General features: G+C 42.1%; 1 protein-coding gene across 4 annotated transcripts in view; it reads right to left on the bottom strand.

Annotated features, from left to right (window-relative positions):
* The window catches only part of thsd7ba (thrombospondin, type I, domain containing 7Ba), a 922,022-nt gene that overhangs the window by 340,145 nt on the left and 565,387 nt on the right, over window positions 1–16,490 (bottom strand). For all 4 annotated transcript variants that reach the window (XM_048535033.2, XM_048535035.2, XM_048535034.2 and 1 more), the window contains 2 exons: window positions 14,594–14,726; window positions 11,246–11,349 (listed from right to left, as the gene is read on the bottom strand). In XM_048535033.2, the coding sequence (XP_048390990.1) occupies window positions 11,246–11,349; window positions 14,594–14,726 (237 nt within the window). The remainder of the gene's footprint in view (window positions 1–11,245; window positions 11,350–14,593; window positions 14,727–16,490) is intronic.

The raw sequence follows: 16,490 nt of genomic DNA, 5'->3' as shown, positions 1-16,490 counted from the left end.
AGCAGGCCAAGCAGCATCAGAGGAGCAGGGGGCTGACTTTTCGGGCCTAGACCCATCTTTAGACCCTTCTTCTCTATTCATTTTGTAACTAGTATGTTGTGCATCTCATTGCCATGGAAAATCTTTGGAATAATTTGGAATTTATTGATCCATTAAACAGTATTGTGCAACTCATGAACTAATTAATTTGAGGGGAATTTGTACAATTTTAAAAGTCATCTTTAGTTACTGATGTCCAATGAATCAACCATGGCCTATTAACTGTGAATGTATAAGCAGCAGCAAGAAACTCTCTCTTTAAGGTCATTGCTCTTTTCCTCTTACAATACCCAGAATATTCTTTGGCTAAAAGATGAACCGGAGATGCACTGCAATCAACTTGCAAGGTAATTAAACAATGAAACATTAATAGTCACCAAAAAAAAGCAAAATCAATATTCTAACTTTGAACTTTTGAGATTGGCAGTTACAAGATACAATAGAGTACCATTTCCTTTGATTCCTCTGCCAGACAAGTCACATATGAAGCAATGTCACTGAAAAGATTGCTCATGCTTGACATTTTCTGATTATTTAGTCTCCTTCTCATAAGCTGACATCAATATTGACCCATAAAGGCTGCTGGGAGGATTGCTTTAGTTACAGAACGTTACACAGTTCAAGCTGCTGTCAAGTTATCTCGTGGCTCAATTATTGTTACGGGCTGAGATGTCTATTTCTTGAACTTTGTCTTCATTTAAGATTTTGTGCTGAATTTCAAGACCATCTCTAGACTGATTGACAGCGAACAACCACTCACATTCAGCCTGAGGATGTTCTTTTGCTAATAAACAAAAATTTAACAGTAAGTAAGCATTATTTTGATAATGGGAACTGCAGATGCTGGAGAATCCAAGATAATAAAATGTAAGGCTGGATGAACACAGCAGGCCCAGCAGAATCTCCGGAGCACAAAAGCTGACGTTTCGGGCCTGGACCCTTCATCAGAGAGGGGGATGGGGTGAGGGTTCTGGAATAAATAGGGAGAGAGGGGGAGGCAGACCAAAGATGGAGAGAAAAGAAGATAGGTGGAGAGGAGAGTATAGGTGGGGAGGTAGGGAGGGGATAGGTCAGTCCAGGGAAGACGGACAGGTCAAGGAGGTGGGATGAAGTTAGTAGGTAGGAATGGAGGGTGCGGCTTGGGGTGGGAGGAAGGGATGGGTGAGAGGAAGAACAGGTTAGGGAGGCAGGGACAGGTAGGATTGGTTTTGGGATGCAGTGGGTGGAGGGGAAGAGCTGGGCTGGTTGTGTGGTGCAGTGGGGGGAGGGGACGAACTGGGCTGGTTTTGGGATGCGGTGGGGGAAGGGGAGATTTTGAAGCTGGTGAAGTCCACATTGATACCATTGGGCTGCAGGGTTCCCAAGCGGAATATGAGTTGCAGTTCCTGCAACCTTCGGGTGGCATCAGTGTGGCACTGCAGGAGGCCCATGATGGACAAGTCATCTAAAGAATGGGAGGGGCAGTTGAAATGGTTTGCGACTGGGAGGTGTAGTTGTTTATTGCGAACCGAGCGGAGGTGTTCTGCAAAGCGCTCCCCAAGCCTCCGCTTGGTTTCCCCAATGTAGAGGAAGCCACACCGGGTACAATGGATGCAGTATACCACATTGGCAGATGTGCAGGTGAACATCTGCTTAATATGGAAAGTCATCTTGGGGCCTGGGATAGGGGTGAGGGAGGAGTTGTGGGGGCAAGTGTAGCATTTCCTGCGGTTGCAGGGGAAGGTGCCGGGTGTGTGGGGTTGGAGGGCAGTGTGGAGTGAACAAGGGAGTCACGGACAGAGTGGTCTCTCCGGAAAGCAGACAAGGGTGGGGGTGGAAAAATGTCTTGGGTGGTGGGGTCGGATTGTAGATGGCGGAAGTGTCAGAGGATTATACGTTGTATCCGGAGGTTGGTGGGTTGGTGTGTGAGAACGAGGGGGATCCTCTTTGGGCGGTTGTGGCGGGGGCGGGGTGTGAGGGATGTGTTGCGGGAAATGCGGGAGACGCGGTCAAGGGCGTTCTCGACCACTGTGGAGGGAAAGTTGCGGTCTTTGAAGTACTTGGACATCTGGGATGTGCGGGAGTGGAATGCCTCATCCTGGGAGCAGATGCGGCGGAGGTAAAGGAATTGGGAATAGGGGATGGAATTTTTGCAGGAGGGTGGGTGGGAGGAGGTGTATTCTAGGTAGCTGTGGGAGTCGGTTGGCTTGAAATGGACATCAGTTACAAGCTGGTTGCCTGAGATGGAGACTGAGAGGTCGAGGAAGGTGAGGGATGTGCTGGAGATGGCCCAGGTGAACTGAAGGTTGGGGTGGAAGGTGTTGGTGAAGTGGATGAACTGTTCGAGCTCCTCTGGGGAGCAAGAGGCGGCGCCGATACAGTCATCAATGTAACAGAGGAAGAGGTGGGGTTTGGGGCCTGTGTAGGTGCGGAAAAGGGACTGTTCCACGTAACCTACAGAGAGGGAGGCATAGCTGGGGCCCATGCGGGTGCCCATGGCCACCCCTTTTGTCTGTAGGAAGTGGGAAGAATCGAAAGAGAAGTTGTTGAGGGTGAGGACGAGTTCAGCTAGGCGGATGAGGGTGTTGGTGGAGAGTGACTGGTCGGGCCTGCAGGACAAAAAGAAGCGGAGGGCCTTGACGCCATCTGCATGTGGAATATAGGTGTATAGGGACTGGACGTCCATGGTGAAAATGAGGTGTTGGGGGCCAGGGCATTGGAAGTCCTAGAGAAGGTGGAGGGCTTGGGTGGTGTCACGGACGTAGGTAGGGAGTTCCTGGACCAAACGGGAGAAAATGGAGTCCAGATAGGTGGAGATGAGTTCGGTGGGGCAGGAACAGGCTGAGACGATGGGTCGACCACGGCAGGCAGGTTTGTGGATTTTGGGAAGGAGATTGAAACGGGCCGTGCGGGGTTGGGGAATAATGAGGTTGGAGGCTGTGGGTGGGAGGTCCCCTGAGGTGATGAGGTCGTGAATGGTGTTGGAGATGATGGTTTGGTGCTCGGGTGTGGGGTCATGATCAAGGGGGCCGTAGGAGGTGGTGTCAGAGAGTTGGTGTTTGGCTTCGGCGATGTAGAGGTCAGTGCGCCATTCTACCACTGCGCCACCCTTGTCTGCAGGTTTGATGGTGAGGTTGGGGTTGGAGCGGAGGGAGTGGAGGGCTGCCCGTTCTGCGGGGGAGAGGTTGGAGTGGGTGAGGGGGGTGGAGAGGTTGAGGCAGTTAATGTCTCGACGGCAGTTGGAGATGAAGAGGTCGCGGGAAGGTAGGAGGCCTGGGGGTGGTGTCCGGGAGGAGGACTTGCTTTGGAAGGGGGAGAAGGGGTCAGTGGAGGGAGGGTTAGGTTCCCGGTTGAAGAAGTAGGCGTGGAAGCGAAGGCGGCGGAATCTCTCCTTCCCCCACCGCATCCCAAAACCAGCCCAGTTCGTCCCCTCCACCTACTGCATCCCAAAACCAGTCCAACCTGTCTCTGCCTCCCTAACCTGTTCTTCCTCTCACCCATCCCTTCCTCCCACCCCAAGCCGCACCTCCATCTCCTACGTACTAACCTCATCCCGCCTCCTTGACCTGCCCGTCTTCCTAGGATTGACCTATCCCCTCCCTACCTCCCCACCTATACTCTCCTCTCCACCTATCTTCTTTTCTCTCCATCTTCGGTCCGCCTCCCCCTCTCTCCCTATTTATTCCAGAACCCTCACCCCGTCCCCCTCTCTGATGAAGGGTCTAGGCCCGAAACGTCAGCTTTTGTGCTCCTGAGATTCTGCTGGGCCTGCTGTGTTCATCCAGCCTCACATTTTATTATCAAGCATTATTTTGAGATTGTTTTTATAATTATCTCAAGTTAAGCAATGTTGAGAATGACTAACTGAAATAAAGGATATCACACTAATGCAGCTTTTAATGATTTTTCTGGGGAAGAGGTGAAAGGGAGTTGGAAGTATGTTTGTTCGGGGAAAGGAGGGTTGAGGAGGGTAGCGTATATTCTGCAGAGGGAATCAGCTTACAGGCTCCAAATTCATTGCATTTGCCAATATTAAACCTTAAATCATAGCTTATATTATGCTGCATCCATACATAACCATGTGGCAAGCTGGGAAAAGCCAGCTAATTGAGAATAAAGTGAATGATAGATTGGACAAAAAAATGAGGAATCTGGAAGGAAAAAGGCACACACTGAGTTCTGAAGGCCAGTGGGGTGGTGAACTATTGATAATAGCAGCAACAACCAGGGGCAGCAGAAAATGGTGTTAATTAATCTGTGGTCAAATGCATGACCTATCTTTTAGTTTGGGATTGGCATTTTCAATGGATGCTATTCACTGTGTATCAGATGCGAGGAGTTTCACATTTAAAGTTTAGAAAATTATTTGGAATAGTGACCTAAGTGAATCAATTTCAAAATAGGATGAGGCTGCAGCCAAATGCCTGCCAGAAGTTCTGTAGCATTAATTGATGGAATGTATTATACTGCTAAGTTCACAACAGACCTGAAAATCATTTGGTTTGAGTTCAAGTCAGGAGAATCAAAAATTCAGCTCAGAAGGGAGAACAGCTCTTTTTGTAGCAAAAGAATCAAGCTTTTAGTTCAGGGAAACTGGTTACCAGAGCTGGGCTGTTTACATTTTAGGAGTTCCTAATCCAGGAGAGCTTGGGTAGAAATCTTCAACTTGTTAAAACTGAAAAAAACCCATCGTAATTGTGAAAGGCTCACACACACTGACTAGAAAGGTATCTCTCTGTAGTTCAAGGTAAAGAAACTGGGAGGAGTCAGTTAAGTAAAATTTAAGATAGGAGTGAAATTTCTCTGGAATTGATTATCTGTGAAAAGAAGGTTCTTGGGAAATTGGTCAAAATGATGTTTTATTGTTTGTGGTTAGATCTTTCTGACTGTCCTGTACTTAGCTTTATTTGTAGTTTATCTCCTTTTGGGAAAATAAATTTGCATACTGTCATTAAAGAACATCTGCAGCGTCATGTGAATATATTTCAGAGTCTTACTATTATGATAATTACCTGAAAAATAAATAAATATATGGCCTACCAAACTAGTTTTCAGTATGTGATCTGATTTGTCTACTATTACTATCAGCTAGAATTGTAACGTCAGATCAAAAATAGTGGTGGTGGTATTTCCAGTACAGTCATCTACAATCAGAGGAATGGTAGCACTATCAGGCTATGAAGGTTGTTTCAGGGCTCCACTGTTGGCAAGACATAGTGATAATGATTGGAGAAGGCACATATGTGTGATGTAGCACACACGAATAGTTGAACAAGCAGAGTCTGACCATTGGCACCATTCTCAGGATGTGAACCTCATCGACTCCTCTTGCTTCCCTATTCAGGCAACAGATGGCTCCTTAAAAGCAAGCATATGTCTACCCCTCACTAAGACTAAGTGGCAAAAACTGCAGGGAGTGTAGAGTATCAAAGGCTCTGGACAGCTTGATACACATAAGTTAAATGAATGGAAAAGGTCCTGAGGTTTCATGCTTGTTTTAATTAGCCACTGTACAGCACAGCCAAACCGAGCAAGAGACAATTCGAGATGAGAAATGCATGGCAATCGATCTCCAGAAGGCCATGTTAGGTTTTTAGAAACACCTTTGCTTAACTCATTGTAGAGCCACGCCTCATGATATCTAATGAATGAATATAAATGAACTACACATGTATTTAGCTATAACTACTATTCAGAAGCACCACCGTGTGTGCCACAGGTGATTTGCTGGTAAGAACACAACCATTTGGTTATGTGCAATAACTGTTCTGGATATGAAAAAAAGAAAGTAAAGACAAGTACCACTGTGATTGCTAGTGGGCATCAAGGGATTTATTCCTAGTTTTTCTGCTAATTTTTCCCTAAACTATATTTGCATTGCAGATTAATATGGAGCAATGTGCATAAATAATTCTCAAAGGCTCACTATATTTACAAACCAATCTGTTGCAATTCAACCCTGCTTAAGTGGCATATAAATGTGCCTTCAGTGGCTCAGAAAATTTATACAGCAACTAACTGGATCTTGCAGACCCAGAAGATTTAAATTTTGATCTGCAGTCTCATGTCGAGTAAGTTGATTTTCATTCAAGCAAAGGAATAATGTGAGAAATTTTCTCAGTGCTCATGAGTTGCGGAGGAGTAGCAATTTAACTTCTTCATATTCTTCACTGGAACTTCACTTGTGCATATTGGTCATTTGTGCCGCTAAACGGAGGTGGGGAATGAGGACTAAACAGAATATAAATTAAAATGCTAATATGTAGTTAAATATGGCACTCTGTTCTAATTCCTAATTCAGGCATGGATAAAATATGCCATTGTTGGTCCTTTTTCAAAATGATGAGCACTAACATTCCGTTCAAGAGAACATTCTCAATTACTGTCAATCATTCTCAAGCTTTAGGGCACCATGTTACACTTAAAAAATGAGCCTATCTGTTCAGCTTTGACCACCTAGACATGAATATTGCCAAGGTACCTAAACCAAGAAGTTTCATGCAATTAAATTTAGATTGGAGATATTTTGAGGGAGCAAGCTGTCAGCATCTACTGGACTCCATAAGTGAGTTAATTATTCACCTCCACAGAGCAGTAGAAAACACCCAATAAGCAGAATATGGGAATGGACAGCAGGCCCCTAAAATAGTTTGGGTATTTAGTCTACCCTGACCTCCCCCACCCCCTTCCAAGCCTGACGTCAGCCTGATATTATGATAGTTAAACAGACTCTGAAATAACCAGTCCAGCCACTATGTGTAAATAAAAAACGAAGGTTCTATTGACATTGATCATTTGCAACCCATACCACAATATGATTGATGTTAGCAGCCCAGTGAGAGTGACAGCCTTTTTCAAGTAAAGGATTTTAAAAGGGCTGGTAAGAAGAGAAGTAATCCCTTAAGGCAGTAAACCTTTCACAGCAGGAACACATCACCTGAATACAATACCTGCCCCTTTCCATATCTTACTTCATGCCTGCTGTCCAAAGCCAGTCCAGATACCCTTTAGCCACCTTCTGCAAACTGCTAACTCTCCTGACTCAATGCTCCATACTTACCTCAGTCCAGGATTGATGGCTGCCAGCTTCATGGGCATGTATGCTGTACTGCAGCATGTAATTCAGCTTGTGTTGCTACCAAGTCTATTAAAGCAGATTAGCCCATTGCTCCCAAAGGTCTGACTCCCTTCCCAGTGTGGGGCAGAGATCACATCATGGGCTTACTGTTACTGCCTTCAGCATCATTGTTTCTGGCCAGACTTTCTTCTCATTTGGCAGCTTCTAATTGATGTTTTGGTTCCCACCCACCCCTATGCCACCGCACCCCTGTAATATCTGGCTTTAAAATCAGAATTAGTAAGGAATAAAATTATTACTGGAAGTACTTTGAATTTTTGTCAAAATTATTATAGTCCAAAGAAGATTTGACTTTGGAGAAAGTGCTAAGTTTGTGCAAGAAGAGGGGAGAGTTAGAGAAATGCTGAGAGGAGGGGAATAATCATATCCATTCAATTTATAAGGCATAGCATCCTTAAAGACACAAAGAGTAGACAGACAGCAGGTATTAGTCAGTGTCAGTGTTGTGGGACAAGTAAAGGTCACAGACACAAACAGCACCCAATTATTGAAAGAATACTATATCTGCAAAACTATAGGTTACATCTAGAAGATGCATAGCACTAGGAGACAATTATAAAACATGAAAAAGCCAAATATCTATTCATACAATAATGTTAATATGGTACAGCCACTGGCATTAGATAACCATAGCGTATTTGGAACTAAATTTACCAAAGGAAAGCAAAGTTATATCAACAGCAAATGAAATGGTTTATCTGGTTCAGCAAAGCAAAATAATATCTCAAAGGACTAACACCTCCTTCTTGGAGAAAATTGGGATAGAGTTAAACACACTGGTAGCTGATTTAAATTACATTAAAAATGTACATAGAATTTAAATTTTCAGAATTCAATGTTTGCTTCCTGAAATTTAACACTGAAATTTGGATAAATGGGCAAGAGAAAATTAATACTTAGCATGAGTATACATAAAATGGGTGATGATGAAAGGGGATCTCGAGAAGCTTCTAAGTTCATCATTTCTTGATGGGATAGTGCATTGTTGCTTTAATTTAATGTCTTTCTTTATTTGCATCATGATATGTAATGCTAATCAGAAACGTACACCAGATGAGAAAATAGCTCAAGATGGCAATGTCATTGTAGCAACATAAAAATCTCAGATAAGGTCATAGTAAGTTTTGAGTATTGCTGGAAATTAGTACTGAGAAGTGGTAAAGGAAATGAACAAATGGTTTATTTCCGTGCTTAGAGCCAACTGATATTTAAAGATAGAGAACATTCACTGAACATAATGCCAACATTTAAAAGGGGAAGCTTGCCTCCAGAATAATTCATGATGGGACATAATTTACCACTTGGATAGGTATATGAAATAAGGAAGTTCTACACTCTCTAAACATGCAGGATTTTTCCTGCTCTCAATGTATAAATTAGGCTAAGTGCTTTTATAAGCCTCTATTTTAAATTAAAGCCTTCATCTTTAGATACATTTAAGTCATCATTGGATAAGCATATGGGCGTACATGGAATAGTATAGGTTAGATGGGCTTCAGATCGGTATGACAGGTCGGCACAACATTGAGGGCCGAAGGGCCTGTACTGTTCTGTAATGTTCTATGTCCTATCTTAGAATAACCTTATCTGTACAGTGCCATTTAATAAACAGCTAAAGATTGAAATCTTGTCGAATAACATATGTCCTTTGAGAATTCCAAATAAAGGTTTTATTCATTTTCTTCAGCTTTATTGTATGGTTTCAGGGGCATTTGAGAGGTTAGATGCTGTGTATGTTATCTCAAAAGTAGTAGAACAGATGGCATTTAGACTAAGTCATAGACCAAGATAAAGGGATAGCTTTTAGGCAAATAAAGATAAGGGTGCCTTCAATACCTTTAAGGAAGACCTAAGTACTGTCTTGGAGCAAGAGTGGACTTTTTACACATATTGCCAGTAGGCCATTCAAGATTGATGAGCTGATAACCTGTTACCCTATATGCAGGGACTTACGTTTACAACTTACAAGGCTATAATTGTAGCCTTTGTATTTTAACCTCTTTACTTCTTGTATTGTAAATTATTTTGTAACCTTCTAGACTTTGGAACAAATATCAGTTAAGTGTTAGTATCACAGATCAAATCAAATATTAATCAGTTACTGTTTAACTGGAAAACAAGAAGAACCATCCATTATTTTTCTCTGTTTTGCATTACATTCAAATGATCCAATAATGTAAATTGTATCATGGTGAGATTTGTAGGTAAATACGTATTCTAGGATTTTTTCCAACAAGAAAAACAATAATTTGAATCTCAAGGTAAACCTTCAATAAAACAGCCAACAATAATTCATAGACACAATCAATAAAAATAAAGTTAGTTGAAGAGGGGTACATCAACCAAGGTCTCAAAGAACTAAGAAGGTAATGGAAGGTTCTGTGAGTTTATGGAGAAAATTACAGAGTGTGTGATTCAAGCAACTCAAAGTATATTCCTCACTCAGCAAGTGAGGAATGAAGGGAACAGGACTTGCACAAGTGACCAAACCATCAAACTGAGATGGAAATTAAATCTTATTAAGAGAATGTGAAGTCGCCCATTGCAGCGGTAGAGATTGGAGGAAGGTATCTCCATTATCAATTTCAAGTGATGAGTGGAATAGGGGATGAAAGACAATATGGACTTAAAGAGCAGTTGAAATGGGCTGAATAAAGTGAGGTGCTTGGAGAATAAAGAAGAACAACATGGATAACAAAAGACACCATATAGTGATTTAATGATAATGGCCACACTGTCACTCCAGCATTTTGGTCAGGCAGGCGGTGGGTATTACTATCCTTTGGTTCATTGACAAATCACCCATGTGATATATTTTTGACAATCCCAGAACATTAATGACTTAATATGCAATAAAATTGAGAATTGCGAGGGCCTTAATCTATGAAGATCTATGTGTTAATGCTAAAAGTAGAAGTGGTTGTTATCCAGAATCCAATCCAATGGGACAGAGGTGGGTAGTGGAGTGAGATGAATAAATGTTAGACAAGATGAGCTTGTCTGTGAGTGTGCTGAGGAAAGGCGAGATATTTAATGCTACTGTTTGTAAGGTACTAACAACAAATGTTTCCATAACCATTTGGAGAAAGTGAAGAGAGTGGGAATTAAGACTGATCTGAGCTTATCCGAATGGGATTCAAGTCTGAGATGGCAGCAGAGTTATATGATGGGTTAGGATTCAGACTGACAAGTTACAAAGCATCACTGCAGTTGAAACTTAATGTGGTATGGTAAGAAATAGACAGGCAAGAAGACAAGAGGGGGAGAAAAAACAGATTAAGAAGGAGATAAAAGTAATTACAAAGAACCTCAAGCATAATCACTGCTGGAACAAATCATGTGCCACACAAACCTTTTCTCAAACATGACCTCAATTCTGGAGGGAAAACCAAAATGCACACACAGAGTTAGACAGAGAGGGCATTTAGCTTTCCTAAAGATACATGACATAAATTTTGAAAAAATTAATTAGACATCCATTTATCAAATTCCACAAAATGGATGGATCAAAAGTTGCTGAATGCAGTTCACCCAATACTTTTATGTCACAATAACTGGGCACAATATTTAGTCAGCTGTCAGACTTGGTGCAAACTTTACTGAATCAACCATCTCACTAAATGCTCAAGCACTCCAAAAGCAAAGTTCACACAATCAAAACGTGTCTTTACTCCTTCTGCAACATTTGTCATGTCTATGTTATAGAACTACAACAGGCTCATTCAATCCAGTTGATAAAATTACACCTTACTGCACAAGGAGGGAAATCCACAAACTAAGGTAGAATGTAAAATCAAACTATACTGCAGTTTCAAAATACAAAATGAAGGAAAAATAAAAAGAGCTCTACAATGTCTGAGAACGTTTTCATAACAGCATGTTCTATTTGGAATAGTTCCTCAATGTAAGCACAAACAATTCACTTTGGGTTATCGTAGCAAAACATGCTGCATTATTATACAATACTAAGATATTGTCACATGATTATTTGTGTTGGACAATTAATGAGAAAATTTTAAATTCATACCAATCTGTCAAAAACTCTCAAGTGTTCACTGATAAAATGTGAAAGATCACAATAAATCTTACCTCTGGCTTGTAAACCAGAGCCACAGGCCTCTGTTGCTCCAATTGTTCCTTGTCTGACATAATCAGGTGCCAAGATACAGTGATGCCACTTATGAGTTTTCCACCTAAAGTGGTGATCAGAAAGGGTGGAGATAATTCTTTCTGTAATCACATAAGTTATTCGTCAACATCTACAGAACCTAAGATGGTTTTCTTTTAAATTCCGTCAAGGAACTCTGGCTTACGTGCTATAGAAATAGGGGGCTGAAATTGTGGGAAATTAATATTCTTTTCTCACACAGAGGCATTGATGAGGACAGACAACTGGAGAATCATTAATCTTACATTTTGTAAAGTAACACAATCGGTTAGGAGAAAATTTCAATAATATTTACAAAAAACATAACGTTTATTCACGACCCATACAGGCATTGATTAGAGAGGCCCTTTCTGACTATTCTCCTTGATTTCTTTGTGGAAGTGGAAACCCAATTCAACCATCACAAACACAATGGTTTTAGTCCACAGGGAAGATTAAGCTTTTAGTTGTGCACATTCAGGGAAAAGCATGCATATTTATATGGAGATAACAAAGTGTGGAGCTGGATGAACACAACAAGCCAAACAGCATCTTAGGAGCACAAAAGCTGACGTTTCGGGCCTAGACCCTTCTTTGTCTGAGAGAACAAAATAGATACTAGTTAGATGGGTAATATCAGGATGAAGGGTTCCAATATTGAGACAAGTATTGTCTCCCATTTATATCAGTGAGTTGCGTTCTGAAGCCCCAAGTAAATTGATCTGCCCCAAGCAAATGATAAATTTAGAGCACAGTGAAAGAAGAAATTGCGGCCTGAGTGAGATAAAACACTTACATACAATGAACAGAGCAACAGCAGGTTAAATTTAATACATATAATGGCAACATATTCACCATAAAGAAAAATAAAGAGTAACATTCATACTTCATGAATGGTTATTAACACAGTTATGACTGAAATTGCAAGGCTGAAGGAGCCTCAGTAGACCCAACATCCAACGGCTTTTTTCAATGCACAGCAGCAGTCAATGAAATGGCCCAAAAGTTGAACTGTATGGCCCAAACAGCAGAACGAATATTTGATGATTAGAGTAATCAGGTCAGAGCATACCTTGGCTGTCATATCTATATTAAAAGGAATAGGAAATATTTAAACACTGGAGAGTGTGCAGAGAGAATTATGAAGATGATTAGAGATTTGAGATGTGAAGAATGACCGAAAAGACGCTGCCTGACAGATGGTAGAGTGCAGAGGTGTATAAGGTAGTAAAAGAGCTGGAGAAGTCTGTTCTGAAATAGAATTTTGAATTAAATTGGGAAACAGCAGAAGAGACCATAAATAGGAAGTAGCAAAAGTTAACATAAGAACTCTGTTAAGGAAGTTTCTTTCATTAAGAAAATGATTAACAGTTGCAATCAAACTCAGAGTAAAGTGGTGGAAGTCAAAACATGGAATTATGTGTGAAACAAGAAAAATCAGTGATAATTGGAATGCTGTGATGTTTCTTGCAGGTGAACATCTGCTTGATGTGAAAAGTCTTCTTGGGGCCTGGGATGGGGGTGAGGGAGGAAGTGTGGGGCAGACTTCTTGCAGCTCCAGGGAAAAGTGCCGGGTGTGGTGGGACTGGAGGGGAGTGTGGAGCGGATAAGGGAGTCACGGAGAGAGTGGTCACCTGCACATCTGTTAATGTGGTATACAGCATCCGCTGCACCTGTTGTGGCCTCCTCTACATTGGGAAACCAAGCGGAGGCTTGGGGACCGCTTTGCAGAACGCCTCCGCTCGGTTCACAATAAATAACTGCACCTCCCAGTCACGAACCATTTCAACTCCCCCTCCCATTCCTCAGATGACATGTCCATCATGGGCCTCCTGCAGTGCCACAACGATGCCATCTGAATGTTGCTGGAACAGCAATTCATATTCCACTTGGGAACCCTGCAGCCCAATGGTATGAATGTGGATTTCACAAGCTTCAAAATCTCCCCTCCCCCTACTGCATCCCAAAACCAGCCCAGCTCGTCCCCGCCTCCCTAGCGTGTTCCTCGTCTCACCTATCCCCTCTTCCCACCTCAAGCCGCACCCCCATTTCCTTTCTACGAACCTCATCCTGCCCCCTTGACCTGTTCATCCTCCCTGGAGTGACCTATCCCCTCCCTACCTCCCCACGTACATTCACATTTACTGGCTCCATCCCTGCCTCTTTCACCGGTCTGTCTCCTCTCCACATATCTTCTCCTCTCTCTATCTTCCATCCGCCTCCCCACCTCCCTGTTTATTTCAGAACTCACTTCCCCTCCCCGATTTCTGAAGAAGGGTCTAGGCCCGAAACATCAGCTTTCCTGCTCCTAAGATGTTGCTTGGCCTGCTGGGTTCATCCAGCTCTACACCTTGTTATCAATGGTTAGCACTGTTGCCTCACAGAAGCACAGAACCTTCGGGTGCTCTGGATTCCTCCCACAGTCCCACAGATGTGCAGATGAGATGGAATAGGCCATGCTAACTTTCCCTGTGGCATCCAGAGTTGTGTAGGCTCAGTGGGTTAGCTATGGTAAAAGATGGTAATGGAGATAGTTAGAGGTCCGATATGGTCTTTGAAGATTGGTGCGGCCTCAATGGGCTGAATGGCCTCAATATGCACTATCGGGTTTCTATGATTCTATACTGTACTCACCAAGAGCACTTCTTTGGCCCAACTTCTAATTCCAGACCTATTATATTAGTTTGATAAACAGGCCATAAGAGAAAAGGAGAGTGCAAAAAAAAACATGAACCACACTTTCAAAAAAGAACTTTCATCCTGTATCTCACCTTTCACAAACTCAGGATTTCCAAGAGCTCTTTACCATCAATAAAGTAGCTTCAAATGTAGCAACTGTGGTAATGCAGCAGCATTTTTTTTTAGTTCTATGCTTTCTAAATGCATAATTAATTTTTCAACACACAGAGAGCATAGATCATCATAGAACAGAGAACCCATACAGTTGGAAACAGGCCCTTCGATCCAACAAGTCCACACTGAACCTCAAAGCAACCCACCCAGATCCATTCCCCTGCAAACCACCTAATCTACAAATCCCTGAACACTACAGGCAATTTAGCACGGCTAATCCACCTAACCTGCACATCTTTGGACTGTGGGAGGAAACCAGAGCGCCCAAAGGAAACCCAAAGAGACACGGGGAGAATGTGCAAACTCCACACAGACAGTTGCCCAAGAGTAGAATCGAACCTGGGTCCCTGGTGCTGTGAGGCTGCAGTGCTAACCACTGAGCATCTGCCAGTGAAATTTAAAGTTTCAATCCATTTCTTACGTCTAGTTATACTTACCTATAAATTGGACAAGGAGGACGTGCTTCGCATTCCCTTTCTTCATATAGAGTATCTGGACACTCCTGTCCTCCATTGTCAGGCTTCTGGATGATTATTCTGTAGCGAGATTGTTTGGCAGAGGAAGAATTACCTGAAGAAAATCATATTGATGGGGAAATAATCAGAGAATTTGCTTATGTTAAAGCTAGACATTAAAGCTGGAAAAATAATAGTATAGTTTCTAGATGTGAGTTTGCTCGCTGAGCTGGAAGGTTAGTTTTCAGATGTTTCATCACCATTCTAGGTAGCATCATCAGTGAGCCTCCGGTGAAGTGCTGGTGTTCTGTCCCGCTTTCTATTTATCTGTTTAGGTGGGATGGTGACGAAATGTCTGAAAACTAACCTTCCAGCTCAGTGAGCAAACTCACATCCAGAAACTCAACTTAATAGTATAGTTAAAAAAACCTTTTGCTTTAAATATTCTTCCTTCTACCAGCCTTACTCATATGTACATGCAAAGTATATGGTGTCCTCCAGGGAAAAAAAAAGTTTAAAAAAAGTTGATTCATCAAAACTAGGAGCAGCAGTTGGCCATGTGATCTTTCAATCCTGCTCCACTATTCAATATCACCTTGGCTGATCATCCAACTCAGTACTCTGCTCCTCCTTTCTCCCCATACCCTTGGATTGTGTCTTAGCCCAAAGAACCAAATCTAATGCCTTCTTAAAACATTCAATGCTTTGGTCTGAACCATTTTCTGAGGCAGACAACTCCAGAGGCTCACCACACTCTGGGTGAAGAAATTTATCCGCATCTCAGTCCTAAATGGCCTAACTAAGTCACACTATCTTTAAAAAGTGATCCCTGGTTCTGTGCTCCCTGATCATCAGGATCATCCTCCTTGCATTTGCCTTGTCTAGTCTTGTTAGAATTTTATAGGTTTCAATGTTATTTCCTCCAATTCTTCTCAACTCCAGTAAATATTGTCCCAACTGATTCGGTCTGTTTTTCATATATCAATTGTGCAATTCCAGTGATCATTCAGCTAAATTTGCATTATACTCTCTCCATAGCAAGGACATCCTTCCTCAGATAAAAAAACCAAAACTGCATGTAAGTGGTCTCACCAAGGCCCCTTACAATTTAACAAGACAGACCTGCTTCCTGTCTTCGAATCTTCTTGCTACGAAGGCCAACATACCATTTGCCTTCTTTGCTGCCTGCTCCACTTGCCTGTTTAACTTTCAGTGACTGGTGTACAAGGATACCTAGGTCTTGTTACACCTCACCCTTTTCCAATGTATTGTTCATCAGATAATAATCTGCTCGATTGTTTTTGCTACCAAAGTGGATAACTTCTAATTTTTCTAAATCATCATTCTTCTGTCAAGCAGTAGCTCACTCACTCAACTTGTCCAGATGAGTCTGGATCATCTCTGCATCGTTCTCACAGCTCATCTCACAAAACTTTGTGTTGTCTGCCAACTTGAAGATATTACATTTAGTTCCCTCATCTATATATTGATATACATTGTGAATAGCTGAGGTTCAAACACTGATCAATATGGTACACCAATAGTACCTCTGCTACTTAGAAAAAGACCTGTTTATTCCTAATCTTTGTTTCCCTTCCACCAACCAGTATTCTATCCATGTCATTCCACTATCCCAATGCCATGTATTTCCATTTAACATGCTATTCTCTACATGTGGCCTTATCAAAAGTCTTCTGAAAATCCAAGTAGCCAAATCTACTGGCTTCCCCTTATCAAGTCTACCTGTTATGTCCTTGAAAAATTCCAGTAGATTTGTCAACCATAATTCTCCTTTCATAAATCCATGCTGACTCTGTCAAGGAGATAGCAGGAACTTCAGATGCTGGAAGTCAGAGTTGATACAATATGGAGCTGAAGG

The sequence above is a fragment of the Stegostoma tigrinum genome, chromosome 7 (genome assembly GCF_030684315.1).
Source record: "Stegostoma tigrinum isolate sSteTig4 chromosome 7, sSteTig4.hap1, whole genome shotgun sequence".
In the NCBI taxonomy this organism is placed as follows: domain Eukaryota; kingdom Metazoa; phylum Chordata; class Chondrichthyes; order Orectolobiformes; family Stegostomatidae; genus Stegostoma; species Stegostoma tigrinum.
The sequence above is the reverse complement of the archived record's forward strand: the minus strand, read 5'-3'. Positions and strand labels throughout refer to the sequence as shown.